The 16,116-nt window shown below is 35.8% G+C and overlaps 1 protein-coding gene across 1 annotated transcript in view; it reads right to left on the bottom strand.

The window, feature by feature from the left end:
* Window positions 1-3,062: 3,062 nt before the first annotated feature.
* The window catches only part of LOC128663062 (core histone macro-H2A.1), a 136,087-nt gene continuing 123,033 nt past the window's right edge, over window positions 3,063-16,116 (bottom strand). The window contains 1 exon segment of the mRNA XM_053717203.1: window positions 3,063-4,134. Coding sequence (XP_053573178.1) covers window positions 3,970-4,134 — 165 coding nt within the window. The 3' untranslated portion in view covers window positions 3,063-3,969.

Genomic DNA, 16,116 nt, shown 5'->3' with positions numbered 1-16,116 from the left:
TGCATGGTAATAAGTATTGGCGCACTAGATGTACTAGGGGCCTCCTGCATGGGCAAAACTGGTGTAGACACAGTAGGAGATGATGTAGTATCATGTTTACTCCCCTCATTTGAGGAATCATCTTGGGCAATATCATTATTTGTGGCAGTACTGTCCTTACTTTGTTTGGACGCTATGGCACAATTATCACATAAATTTAAATGGGGAGACACATTGGCTTTCATACATAGCTTATCTGAAGGTACAGACATGTTAAACAGGCTTAAACTTGTCAACAATGCACAAAAAACGTTTTAAAATAAAACCGTTACTGTCACTTTAAATTTCAAACAGAAAACACTTTATTACTGAATATGTGAAAAAGTATGAAGGAATTGTTCAAAAATTACCAAATTTTCACCACAGTGTCTTAAAGCCATAAAAGTACTGCACACCAAATTTCAGAGCTTTAACCCTTAAAATAACGGAACCGGAGCCGTTTTTCAATTTAACCCCTATACAGTCCCAGATACAGTCTTTGCTAAGACCCAACCAAGCCCTGAGGGGAATACGATACCAAATGACGCCTTCTAAAAGCTTTTTCAGAGATTCTTAGATCCTCACACATGCATCTGCATGCCCTGCTCTCAAAAAACAACTGCGCATTAATGGCGCGAAAATGAGGCTCAGTCTATGACTAGAAAGGCCCCCTGACTGAAAAAGGTGTCCAATACAGTGCCTGCCGTTTTATAAACGTTCCCCAAGATTATAAATGTCAATAGTTAGCCTAAATTTGAATAATATGCACAAATAAAGCAATCGATTTAGCCCAAAAAAATGTCTACCAGTTTTTTAGCCCATAATAAGCCCTTTATTCTGTTTGTTTTTGACTAAGAAAATGGCTTACCGGTCCCCATGAGGGGAAATGACAGCCTTCCAGCATTACACAGTCTTGTTAGAAATATGGCTAGTCATACCTTAAGCAGAAAAGTCTGCTAACTGTTTCCCCCAACTGAAGTTACTTCATCTCAACAGTCCTATGTGGAAACAGCAATCGATTTTAGTTACTGTCTGCTAAAATCATCTTCCTCTTACAAACAGAAATCTTCATCCTTTTCTGTTTCAGAGTAAATAGTACATACCAGCACTATTTTAAAAGAAGAATAAAAACTACATTTAAACACCAAAAAACTCTTAACCATCTCCGTGGAGATGTTGCCTGTGCAACGGCAAAGAGAATGACTGGGGTGGGCGGAGCCTAGGAGGGATCATGTGACCAGCTTTGCTGGGACTCTTTGCCATTTCCTGTTGGGGAAGAGAATATCCCACAAGTAAGGATGACGCCGTGGACCGGACACACCAATGTTGGAGAAATTGGAATCTTATAACGAATGTAAAAACTTGTATGAATAATACATGTCCAAATTGCAGTTCAAAATCAGCTGTAAAATATGAATTTACATTATTTGCATAGAAACAAAATAATATTACATTTCAACTGCAAAACTTATATTCAAAGGAACATTGTACACTAGATTTTGTAGATGATCCATTTATATAGCTCATCTAGGAGTGTTTTTGTAACAATGTATAGTTTTGCTTATTTTTTAATAACATAGCGAAGATTTTCAGACTCCTAACCAAGCCCCACAGTGTCAGATGTATACATGCGTTTACAGACTACTGCTGGCTCCTGTTTATGGTATCTGTCTTTTCATATGCAGGGAATTGGGGGAGTGTCTGCTCTTCTTGTGTCTGCTCTTCTTCCAGCCCCATTCACTGGTGTCTTAGTCAACCTAATCAACAGTGCTAAACTGGGAGCTTCTGAGTAGGTTTTTAAAAGGTTTTATACTGGATTTTTAGATAAGTATCTGTGCATATTCTTCTTTATAGTAGTGTCTATTACATGCAGTTATATAAAAAGTGGTTTGGTCTGTCCCTTTTAAGGTAAATTAGAACTTTCTAAAAAAAAAAAAAGTCAAAATTCGAAGAGTTCTTTATACTTCTATTGTGAAATTATTCTTGCAGCACTTGCAAATGGGCTGTACAGGAGCATTCCCTATTTGTTTAACTCCTTCAGGACAGAGGCGACTGTTCAAGTTTGGAATGTAAACAAAAGTAGAGAGAGGAATTCGGCACTGCAATCACATGACCCCAAACAGAGCCGATTGGCTCCGGGGGCTCGCTAGACATATTTATGTATTTATGTCTATGTTAAACCCCTTTGCTTGCCTTTTATTTTCTCAAACACCTGACTCCTCATATCTTCGAGGTGTTATAAGTGTGTGCAATATTGTTTTTAATCATTTTTATTAGATAGTTTTATTATGAGTGTAACTATACTTTGTAATGTATTTTTAAAGTGTTTTGAGCTCTGATGTCGACGTAATCATTCTAGTGTAAATCGCGATTGAGCTAAATCGATCACATTTACTTTCAACTGGTAATACCATCGGTATGCCCAACTGGTGCAAACACTTGCGATAAACCCTTTATCGCTTCCACGCAAACTTTTGTGCTCCACTCATAAACTGTCCTTTAATGTTTGGTTAAGAATGTTGTCTTGAAAAAAGAAGACTTTTTTTGGTATAATTTTCATCAACATCCATTAATAAAATATTCTTCTCACTTCACGCATTAACTTTTCACAGTCCTAGAAGTGTACACTTGACCAATACAACAAACATGTGTACATCTCTATACATCATGTACATTGTGTATATGCTATAAACTCAAGAATATACTATCTTGGTGTAGAGGTATTTTCTTGATTAGACATTGTATACTAACTAATAAATCTAAAAGGCAAACAGAAATCTTACTGTAAACGGTTCTAATTAGTTAACAGTGACTTCTGCATATTCTGTATATTCCTATAAAATTGTAATATTTGAATATACATCTGATACAAACAGGTTCATTTTAATTATAGATGCTATATGGTTAAAATGTTCCTTGTTTTAATAAAATGAAGTTTTAGCTCAAATGAAAGATTAATTATTGATGATAAGAAATATATACGCTATTTTCTTGTTCAAACCATAACAATGTGTAATAGCAACCAAAAAATATCTTAGGAAACCTTTATTATTTTTGTAAACTTTTAATAGAACAGGGGGGATTATATTGGATAATACAAAAAAGATATTGAGACTGGTAAGCTACCAGAACAAAAACAAAAAAAGATTGTAAATGTATATGCAAACCTGATTAAATTGTTAGCATACTCTGCATAGCTATGGATTGCTATTTTATAGTTTTACTGTATTTGTCTACGAAAGTAAATTAATTTTATGCTGTTTATTTGCACAATACAAATATTTTTTTTACTTGTTTACTCTCACCCATTTTCTTAAATACTGCGCTCACTATTTCTTTTTTAAGAAATAAGACAGTTTCTACTGATATACCTTTCAAGATAGGTGCCTGTTGTCTAGAATACAGTCATTTTAGTCTCTCAGTTCATACTACGTTTGTAAGGTTATAAAACAATAAATTCAAGTATGTAAACGTAAGCATTTTAGTAAGTCAAAGCAATTCAATGTAAGTTATAAACTGAATCAAAGACATCAATGTGATTTCATTTTATATTAAAACAATAGGAAAACACAAATTGGGATTGTGACAGGAAAATAACGCCACTAAATATTACAATAAAGCACCACAACACATTTACAAAATATAATTTTCCATTTCATTCACATATAAAAGACAACATACTCCCACCTACAATCTGCGTAAACCCATACTTCATTAAAATAAACTATAAAATCTTCTAAATTACACTAAGTTTGGACAATGCCTTGGATATAGTGCATCAACAAAAGTAATGCCAACTATCAGTGCCAACATAAAATATTTTAGAATTGTCAGGAAAAACCCTTGCCTTTCTAAATCATCATGTTTTTCAAATTATGGTGCAGTCTCAGAAAAAAAAAAAATATTTATTTTTTTCTGATGAAAATCTTGAAGGGATTGTGATGAAAAGGGTTAGTTGGCATCCAGTTTTGCCATTTCCTGCACATATATGCCTATGCTTTCGCTATCAAAAAGCACAAAATACACAGTCTTGATTGAAGATGACATTGTAGACACAAAATAGCTTGAAATTGCTCTCAGGATTACTTGGGCAGCTGTTTGCTTTGGAAACCATTTCTGCAAAACACAATGAAATATTAGTAGATTACAAGATTACAGTGTTTTAGAAAGGAATAAAATAATACAAACTATAAGATATATCATACTGATGTGTAAACTAGTCTCTAAGACTGGTCTCAGTTTTGTAATCGCAGTCTATCGTCACTAATGGCAATAAGCCATTTGAGACACATTGTGATGGATCTACCACATGCCAAACCTACTCCCAACTGTGTGCTGTCTATCACTTTCTAGTTTTGTGCTCATTTTACTGAACTGAACTTTGATAAAATTACATACATTGCCAATAAGAAAATACTGTAATGCATTAGTTCATTTTCTTATTGCACATTGCTTTCACAGAACTATGGGGTTAAAAACAACATTGCACTTGTTTTTAGCCAGATACAAACTTCAGAACAATATTGTCAACATGTTTGTCCAGTGATCATAATCACAAAATGTCCCTGCTCAAGAAAAAAAAATTTTTACTTTATTTATTTGCTTGTTTTCAAAATCCAAAAATAAAATGGCCAGGATTAATGACAAATAAAATGGTGGGTTTAGTGATTATATCTAGGTTGAGGGCCCTGTATGCTCATTGATCAATTAAAGTTATGTCACCTATTAACATGGAAGTTCAGAAAATGTTAACTACAGAAAACAAGCACAAGATGGTGATCAACCTGAAAGTATTTGATCTAATTCTGTAAACAAATGTTTCAGAGGCTTAAAGTGATGAAAGTGTGAGCTAAAAATCCTTGATTTCACAGTTTTATCTCCACCATATCTTAAATGAATATTGCATTTTCCCCTGAAAATAACTTCACTTAGCAGCAAAACCAGACCTATTTTCTGCTGATGAGAGCTAATGAGTTGTCTAAAAGTGGTTTTGGTTTGCTTCATTTACCTCATAAGCAGTGGCGGCTGGTGAATTTTAAAAGTGGTGGGGCGCTAGACTCCACACCTTTAAATAAAGCCTCGCTCTCAAATATGTTTCGACACACATATACAGATACACAGACACATGCTCAGACAGACACAGACATGCTCACACACAGACACAGAATCCAGAAAGAGTGGCAGCATCAAATGAAATTCAATATTTATTAGCACATAAACAAAGTGACGTTTTGGGAACCACTTTCCTTAGTTATGCCAAGACTAAGGGAAGTGGTTCCCGCAACGTGCTTTGTTTATGTGCTAATAAATATTGAATTTCATTTGATGCTGCCACTCTTTCTGGATTCTTTGATGTAACTGGGGGTTAAAGTGGTGACCTTTGAGTGGCGTGCAGTGGCCTGAAGTTGCTAGACTGGACTCTCTGTCTTACTTCACACACAGACACAGATATGCTCACACAAAAAAAAGCTCACAAACATACAGACATGCTCACACACACAGAGACACACACACAGACATGCTCTCTCACACACACAGACACAGACATGCTCTCACACACACAGACATGCCCACACACACACAAATGTTCACAGAGACACACACACACACACAGACATGCTCTCACTCACACACACACATGCTCTCACACAAAATGCTCACAAACATACAGACATGCTCTCACACACACACACACATGCTCTCACCACACACACAGACATGCTGTCTCACACACACACACACACACATGCTCTCACACACACACACATACAGACATGCTCTCACACACATACATGCTCACACACACACATACATGCCCCCACACACCACAAATGTTCACACAAACACACACACAGACATGCTCTCACATACACACAGACATGCTGTCTACACACACACACACACACACACACACACAGACATGCTCTCTCACACACACACACACTCACAGACATGCTCTCACAAACACACATGCTCTCACACACAGTCATGCTCTCACACACAGACATGCTCTCACACACAGACATGCTCTCACACACAGACATGCTCTCATATAAAACACTTTAATTTCTTAGAAGGTACAATTTTCTAGTTTTAAGCAGTTGTTCTGATATTCACCTCAACTTTGAAACTTGCATACAATCTCACTGCAACTGCCCTTTGCACCCATTGCTTGATCTGTCAATTTTCTACCTCTGCAGCTTCTAGGGTTAAGCAGGGCAGAAGAATACTAAATACCTAGAGAGCATGCCCTAGATATCTATAAGAAGCAATCTGTGTTGCAGATTTATCTACACAGATTGCTTCTTTTCAGATAGGTAAAAAAATACACTGCTTTTCTCAATAAGTTGGTTTAATCAGATATACATAAAGCAACTGAATTGCACATAAAAACAAATTTCATGGATCATAGAAGTTAAAAAATACTCCACATAAAAAATTGCACAAAAATTACACAATAAAAACAGTAAAAACAATGGTAGTTGATAAAACTGCAAAGTAAATACACAACAACAGGTCAAATAGTTGATTGAAAAGAAAACAAACAGTCAGTCAATATAAGAACAACTGGGAATAAAAAATAATAAATGATAACGGTGGGCCAGTGATAATGTCATATCCAATGCTCCAAAATCAGGTTGAGATAAGTACTTGTGTAGGTAATAGTGAGGCAATCCAATGATGTGTCCAATTAATCCAAAAATTGAGAACCAAAAAGATATAAAAAGTGACAGTGATAGCGTGAATTTTTTTTTATAATATTAATAATAAAAATAAAAATGCCTGTGGTGGTGTAAAAAAAGAAAGAGGTTGCAAAAAAAAAAAAAACTGTGTGTCAGAAACAATCAAAAATAAAAAAGCATACTCCTTCAGGTAGTGTGAACATATAATGAACAAAAAATAGCCCGTGCTAGGCCTTTATCAAGAGTATCAAGGGTCTTGATAAAGATGCAGCAGGGGCCAAAACGCGTAGACCTGCACTGGTAAGCCTTATTTCATTGTTACCTCTATTTTTAGAACAATCTACACTATATTCCTTTCATTTTTCCACAGGAGGACTACCGCATTGTTTCTTGTATTTTGGCATTTTCTTTGTTCATTATATGTTCACACTACCTGAAGGAGTATGAAGACATTGCTTTTTGATTGTTTGCTGACACATAGTTTGTTTTTTTTTTGCAACCTCTTTGTTTTATCACACCACCACAGGCTTTTTTTATTATTTTTTATTTTTATCATTTTTATTATTAATTTTTTACCTTTTTGGTTCTCAATTTTTGGATTAATTGGACACATCATTGGATTGCCTCACTATTACCTACACAAGTACTTATCTCAACCTGATTTTGGAGCATTGGATATGCCATTATCACTGGCCCACCTTTATCATTTATTATTATTTATTCCCAGTTGTTCTTTTATATTGACTGGCTGTTTGTTTTATTTTCAATCAACTATTTGACTTCTTGTTGTGTATTTACTTTGCAGTTTAATCAACTACCATTGTTTTTACTGTTTTTATTGTGTAATTTTTGTGCAATTTTATCTGGAGTATTTTTTAACTTCTATGGATCCATGAAGTTTGTTTTTATGTGCAATTCAGTTGCTTTATGTATATCTGATTAAACCACTTTTTTAGATTATAGTATTTGTCCTTTATACGTTAGCCTCCTTTAGGGTAGGCGCCTGGGTCTTCACACCATTTTCTCTTGCACATCCTGCGGTGATAGCTAGGAGTCACCACATCCCGGGCGCTAGGGTACACAATTTGGCGCTTAGGTTAACCCTTCTGTCTCTTGCTTTCTCAATAAGCTTTGAAGCAGGTAGCTGCTGTGCATGGGGGTCCTTCACACATGACTACACAAGGGGTTGTCTGCACATTTACAGACATATTTGAAAGTAAATGTGAGGTACTGAGTTTGTACTTGAATCAAATGTGCAGTTTGCAGACAACCCCTTGTGTAGTGAAGTGTGAAGAGTCACATGTTTGCTGGACACCAGCTCTTTCAAAGTTGTTTAGACACAAAAAAACAAACAAACAGTGAAGTGCTGCACTTAGAAGCAACTGCAGAAACATATGTAATAAAACCAAGTCCCAAAAATGTTTTGCTATAATACACATTTACATTACATGTAAACAGTAAAACAGGCACCTAATAATAAAACAGTTTGTTAAATATAATATCTGTTTTATTATGGATTAATTTTACTTTCAGGCATCTCTACCCTGCCTGGCTCTCACCTCCATGGGAAGGGACACGCTGTCTTCCTGGCAGATCTTAGTTGGGATTAATGCACAGAGAGCAGCAGCTCATCACTGTCTAGGTGCTGCTCTCACTCTCGTTCCAGGAGGAGGGGATCTTAGTCACACACAGACCGGTGTTCTAAAATAAGTCTCGACTTATAAGAATGCAGGACCCACGTCACTTCCGGTGATGTGGCGTCAGCTGTTGTGGCCAAACTTCTCAAAATCAGCTGTTTCAGTAGCAGCAAAGGGTTGAGGAGTTATATGGAGATTAGCCTTTATTGCACATGCGCTCCCGACACACTCCGTGCATGTTGCCTTCAGTGCGCATGCGTGCGGTGACATACAATAGGGGATGAAAAAAACAAACATACAATTTAAAATAATATTAAAAAATATGTGAATCCAAAATTATCAACACTTAAAGTATAGGGCGGATTCCATTAAAAAAAACTTAAATGTACAGTGTCATGTGGCCCCACAAAATCTAACGATTGTGTCTGCATAGAGAGATGTACCTAAGCTTTATGGAATTAACCATTTACAGATTTAAATAAATTGATGTATTTGCAAAATTATGTCTTGGAAGAACACAGTTTTTCTCCTGCCAACTCCAACACTCCCATTTAATAAATAGGTTTTCACAGTTGTTGTACAGAGCTCCCCCTAGGTTTCTATTTAGGTAAATAATTTGCAAATACATCAATTTATTTAAATCTGTAAATGGTTCATTCCATAAAGCTAGGTCCGATTACTCTGTAGACACTAGACAACAGTTAGATTTTGTGGGGTCACGTGACACTATACATTAAGTTTTAAAATGGAATCCGTCCTATACTTTAAGTGTTGATAATTTTGGATTCACATATTTTTTTATTATTATTTCAAATTGAATGGGTTTTTTTTTACCCCCATTGTATGTCACTGTGCGCATGCGCACTGAAGGCAACTTGCCTATATAAATCCTGGACCCTTTGATGCTGTGCACATGCGCAATAAAGGCTAATCTCCATATAACTCCTCAACCCTTTGCTGCTACTGAAACTGCTGATTTTGAAAGGTTGGGCCACACACCTCCAACAGCTGATGTCACGTCACTGGAAGTTATGCGGGTCCCGCATTCTTATAAGTCGAGACTTATTTTAGAAAACCGGCAATAAATCAGGCAGAAGTAGCCCTACTCGCTCCACTCACCCAGGCCTCCGTAGCAGCAGCAGCTAAGTCTGAGTCTGGGATGCAGATTTGTGCACTTTGCTTGCTGCAATCACAGGTTGACTCAGGACAGGCTCTGCAGTTCCCCTGCAATGATTAAACTATTATGAAGTGTCCCCTGCAGGGCTGCCATCTTGCCTTAAAGGGACAGTCAACACCAGAATTTTTGTTGTTTTAAAAGATAGATAATTCCTTAATTACCCATTCCTCAGTTTTGCATAACCAACACAGTTATAATAATAATACACTTTTTACCTCTGTGATAACCTTGTATCTAAGCCTTTGCAGACTGCCCCCTTATTTCAGTTATATTGACAGACTTGCATTTTAGCCAATCAGTGCTGACTCCACGGTAAATTCACATGCATGAGCTCAATGTTATCTATATGAAACACATGAACTAATGCCCTCTAGTGGTGAAAAACAGTCAAAGTGCATTTAGATTAGAGGCGGCCTTCAAGGTCTATGAAATTAGCATATGAACCTCCTAGGTTTAGCTTTGAACTAAGAATACCAAGAAAACAAAGCAAAATTGGTGATAAAAGTAAATTGGAACGTTGTTTAAAATTACATGCCCTATCTGAATCATTAAAAAAAAATTTGGACTTGAGTGTCCCTTTCATTTACAGAAAAAAAATATGCACGTTGCAATTGCAGCATGTAATGGTTTTTGTATAGCTTTAAAATAAACTTTTCTCATGCCTGCCTGCTGTAATTTCTGCTTGCTGTGCCGATCTGTTCTGTGTAAGCTTCCTCCAGGCTTCCTCCTATTGGCTCAAAGGAGCATGTGGGGGCCCCACATGCAACATTCAGCCAATAGGAGCTTAGAAGACCGTCTGTGACTAGACAAACTAATGCTAACAGATGGGTGACTTCAGAAATCTCTTAAAGGCACAGACGAAGCATGTGCAAAGTCCTCTCAAACAGGGCAGATTACCAAAATGCCCTGCCTGAGAGTACTTTGCAAATGCAAGGTTTTTATTTATTTGTTTTTTGAAGAAAATCAACATAAAACAACACGAACAAAACACCCATTCCTAATTGTCCCACTACAATGGCATTTTATTTTATTTATTTATTTTCCTTTCCTTTATAGAGGGGCGGTGCCCGTACCGTCCTTATTGTGGAGCCTCTACTGCTCATAAGGGGTTTCTCTGGTCAGACACAGCATGGATGCACAAACCGAGATATTTTATGTTGAATTTGCATATCTTACCCAGAGTTCTCTGGTGCATTGGTAACAATGTATACAAACCACTTCAGGGGAAGGCAAAAAGGGATACTCTCCTGGTATGCTACATGACTATGTAATAATCTTTGTGGTTCTTAAAATATTTTCAAAATGTAGTAAATAGGAAATACTACAAATGAAAATGATAATCAATGTGTTATATATAAAAAGTGTTCTCATTTTCTTATAAGTCCCTAATAACAACTTGTTATCAGCGCAATCTGATGCATCTCTTCTCACATCACTAACCCTCAAGAGAAAAAAAGAGAGAACACATCAACATGGCACATACAGTTTTTAGCCAAATGCTTACTCACACATTACAGGAGCTATAACCACTAATGTGTATTCAAGCTTGAGGTTTAACCACTAATAGATAATTGATCCCTCCTTAATCCCCATAAAACTATTTATTTAGTACATAACACACATAGAAACAAATCATATGTGCAGTCTGTAGGACTTTAACTTAGTTGCATGCAAATTTTCATTTTAGCATTTAAATTGACTTAAAGGACCAGTCAACAAAGTAGATTTGCATAATCAACAAATGCAAGATAACAAGACAATGCAATAGCACTTAGTCTGAACTTCAAATGAGTAGATTTTTATTTCTGACAATTTTAAAAGTTATGTCTTTTTCCACTCCCCCTGTACCATGTGACAGCCATCAGCCAATCACAAATGCATACACGTACCATGTGACAGCCATCAGCCATTTACAAATGCATACACACTTATTCTTGCACATGCTCAGTAGGAGCTGGTGACTCAAAAAGTTTAAATATAAAAACACTGTGCACATTTAGTTTATGGAAGTAAATTGGAAAGTTGTTTAAAATGGCATGCTCTATCTGAATAATGGAAGTTTAATTTTGATTGAGTGTCCCTTTAAGGCTCTTAGAGTGTTACAAGCTGATCCATTCTATACACCTCTAAGACTATGCCCCATATGACAAACAATGGTGCATTATTGTGTTATCTTCTTTTACCCTTATTTACAAAGAGATAACAGAACTGACTGATATCAATTTGACTCACATGATAATTAGAGCTCGACACACATCCTGACTATTTCTGATACTGGATATATTAGACCAAAAGTGCATCTCAAAATATCTATATATCTTCATACCTAGCATGCATCAAATTCATATTAAATCTTACATTTAAACTTTTTTTGATATCTGTTATTAAAATGTGTATATACCACAGATTAAAGCAAAGATTATGTGATCTTACTTACAGTTGCATAGCTATTAACTATTGAATAGACATACATAAAACTCAACAAACAGGTTATGTTGCATGGTCACCTAGCTTATGTCTTAGATCTTTGTGAATATGGTGAGTTACTCTTCTTTTTACCATTATAAATAAATAAGGTCTGCTTTAAGTACCCAAATAGATGATAATTCAAAAACAGTTATGAAGTTGTGAACAGACTGTGATGAGGAAAAATCAAAAGATGCATCTTGCTTAAACACTAAATATATTTTATAAGCATAATATTGAGGTTATTCCCCACCTCCCTCTACTCATGGGTGCTGCCAAGTTGAAATCTATATTTCACTACATTACAGTGTTCCAGTACTGACCAGTTTGATCATGTGCAGTAACTCTCCTTCAGACACCTGCAGGGTAACTTAGGTTTCATAATGGCAGCATCCATGATTACAGGGAGGTGCATGAAAAAGATTTTGGGGACCTATAAAAACATTCTATAGCATATGATTTTTTTTCTTTTCAGTTTGATTTAGGCAATTTAAAAAATAACTAATATTATTGTTCTTTGTTTATATGTTTGTTGTTTCCATTATCATAACACAATAAACTGAGTAAATAAAACTATCCAACATAACTATCAGATGCTAATCACATAAAGCCACATGACCTATATTTAATGCCAGTATACCAAAACATACAGACGCTTTAGTGTATGTGACAAGTTGTTTTTACAAAACTATAAGAAACAATCAGGTTTTCTTTTTAACTTTCAAATATAATTCTTTTTCCTTCCTTGAAGTTAAACATGATTTATTTGATCTTCTTGCACAGCACATAATCCTATTCTTTAGTTATAAAGGGGAATGAAGCTGTTTCTGTGGTTTTCAGAAGTGAAGTCTGTCTGACAGATGTTTTGAGTTCAACAGCTGTAGTGCTATGTCATTTTCATGCCTTAGTCTTGCTTCTCAAAAAGTAACTTTCTTTTGAGAAACAGATTATGTGACTTTTTGACCCTCTCTTTTTAGAATAAAGTAATGGGAGTTGAATCAGTTATTTGCCAGGATTTGCTAAGCTACAAAACCAAGTATAAGGGCCTGATCATGTGTTAGAATCCAGTCAAATCAGTAGCAGTAATTACTATACTGAGTTTTGGCAACATTTCTTCTAGCTAAATTGGCCTCTTCTAGAATGTTCCACACAGTTCTACAGAGTTTCAAAGAAGAGGCAAAGCCTCATGTTTTACTAATCAAATGGTGTTGACCAAGCAAATAAAAAACTAAATTATTCCTCATTGGGATAAGCATATGTGACAAACTAAAAATGATCATCAGTATTACTATAAAACATAAAATTATTTCCAACTGGAATCCTGGAAGTAGGCGAGTTCATAGCAGTTAAATGAATACTGAAGTATTGTTCTATATATATTTGCACAGTATCCAATAACAATTAAGCACAGTATTGAAATCAGTTTATAAAATAAATGTTTTAAAATAATTTAACACTGTAATTTTGCTAGAACTATTTACTAGATTTTGCAAATCAGGAGCTGTTCAGGAATACACCTTTAGAAAAGTCTGTTGAATTAATGATCCTGATCTACCTTGCTGTAGTCAATAAAGGACAGCTGTAAATGAGCTTGTGCTGTGAGCTAACCAATATGTAGAAAGTTCCAAGTCTAGGTAAATAATCACACTTAAAAGGGACAGTAAATGCTGAATAAAATAGGCATGGTATGCAAGTGTGTGCATTACAGATTTAGGTCAAGATTACAAATGGTGCACTATCATTCAATGCAGTTAAAGCACTCGTGGGAGTTCACGCTCCACTCGCAATCTAGCCCTTAATGTAGTTATAATTATATATACTTATTTTATTATGCACAGAGGGATATTAAATGGTATGAGATTGAAATATATATAAAATGTTTCATTCTGAGTAGTTAAATGAAACTTTGCAATATTCTTCCATTTTTTTTATCTCCTTTTGCAGTAATTTAACTCTGAAAATTGCTGGTTTTCTAATTTCCACTGTTTCTATAAAATAATGTGTGCCACCATGTTTTAAGCATCCCTTATTTATCTTTCCTGCTGAGGACAAGTATGGACAGATATAAAACAGACAATAAAAGAGACTGTCCAAATAATGCAGTGTGGAACATAGGATTATCTAAAAGGGTTTCCACACAGCCTTGTTTGCAGAGCTATAAATAGAAAAAACTAGTTCAAACATGGCTGCACTCACATACTTTATAGAAACTGAATATTAAAAACATAAGAGAAAGGTTTAAACATATAATACAATTGTAAAAAATGCATTTACTCAGAGGCGTAACTAGAAACCACAGGGCCCAGGTGCAAGAATCTAAGAAGGGCCCCCCCCACCACCCCTCCCCCCCTCCAAAAAAGTGAATTTAATACATTTTTTAAAATTTATTTTTTACATTTAACACAGAAAAAAATGTGAATCGGATTACATGTCTGCAAAAGGAGGTACTCTTTGCCCAAAGTCTGTGAGATGGTCTGACCCCCTATTACTGTATATATATAGTGACACTATTTAACCCCCCAGTACTGTATATAATAAGTTAATGACACAGTCTGTAATCTGCCGGTGAGATGGCCTGACCCTACCTGCCCAGTACTTTATAAAGTGACCACAGTAGTCAGTGACATGGTCCACCCCCCCATACTGTATATAGTGGTACTGTATAGTGACACTGTTTACCCCCTGCCCCCCCCCATGCTGTAGTAACAAGGTCTGTAATTTGCTGGTTCCACAAACATACACAAACACACATACACACACATACATGCATAAATACACACACAGGCACATACATACACACGCACACACACACACCATACACACACACATAAACACCAATGGGTAAAACAGAAATACTAACTCCTGTAGTCATGTCACACTCACATGATATCAGTGCAGGCAGTGGTAGGTTAACGTTTTTTATTTAAAAAAAAAAAAAAATTATAAAGCTGGGCCCCCATCCTCAGGGGCCCAGTCGCACCTGCGACCTCTGCACCCCCTGTAGTTTCGCCCCTGCATTTGCTTATTATTATAGGGCTAATCACTGCTTTGAATATATAATAATGTTTAACATGCATTTACTATTTAACATCCATTTAAGTATAATTGAGCTATGTCAGTGTTTCTGTATGATCTGGAAAAAACAATTTTTGAAAGGTATTTTACACCAAATACATGTAAAATAAATAAATAATGTATGTTGCAATTCTGTTTTACTTTCCTTAATTAAAGGGACAGTCTAGTCCAAAATAAACCTTAATGATCAGATAGAGCATGTCATTTTAAACAACTTTCCAATTTACTTTTATCACCAATTTTGCTTTTGTTCTCTAGGTATTATTAGTTGAAAGCTAAACCTAGGAGGGTCATATGCTAATTTCTTAGACATTGAAGGCCGCCTCTAAGCTGAATGCATTTTGACAGTTTTTCACCATTAGAGGGCGTTAGTTTAAGTTAATCATATAGATAACATTGTGCTCATGCACCTGGAGTTACCTAGGAGTATGAAATGTTTGGCTAAAATGCAATTCTGTCAAAAGAACTGAAATAAGGGAGCTGTCTGCAGAGGCTTAGATACAAGATAATCACAGAGGTAAAAAGTGTATTTATATAACTGTGTTGGTTGTGCAAAACTACAGAATGGGTAATAAAAGTATTATCTATCTTTTAAAACAATAACAATTCTGGTGTAGACTGTCCCTTTAAATAGTTCATGAAGTAGAATAAATTATAATTTGAATGGTCCTTTAATGCAAAATACATAGTTTCCTTACTGAACTGGTGACCAAAAATGTAGAAAACAAATTTAAATTACTAACAAATGGTTTTCAGATCTATTAGGTTTAAGTTTCTTTATTTAGCAACCTTCCTACAATTTATATTATTTATGTTTAAACCTATTACTTTGGGGTCGATTTATCAAAAGGATTTTGCCAGCCATTGAGCCCCTATGGCTGCAGGTTCTCACACGAGAACCTGCACGCCGTATTTAAAAAGCAGCGGTCATCAGACCACTGCTTTGCTGACCTCTTCGCCACCTCTTGCTTGGCGCAATTCAATCTCCCCGGTCTTTTCCGACTGGGGAGATTGACAGCTCCTGCCAGCACGTGATTGGCTGTGAGCGAGCTGCGGTGGA

This window comes from Bombina bombina, chromosome 6 (genome assembly GCF_027579735.1).
Source record: "Bombina bombina isolate aBomBom1 chromosome 6, aBomBom1.pri, whole genome shotgun sequence".
Classification (NCBI taxonomy): domain Eukaryota; kingdom Metazoa; phylum Chordata; class Amphibia; order Anura; family Bombinatoridae; genus Bombina; species Bombina bombina.
The sequence above is the reverse complement of the archived record's forward strand: the minus strand, read 5'-3'. Positions and strand labels throughout refer to the sequence as shown.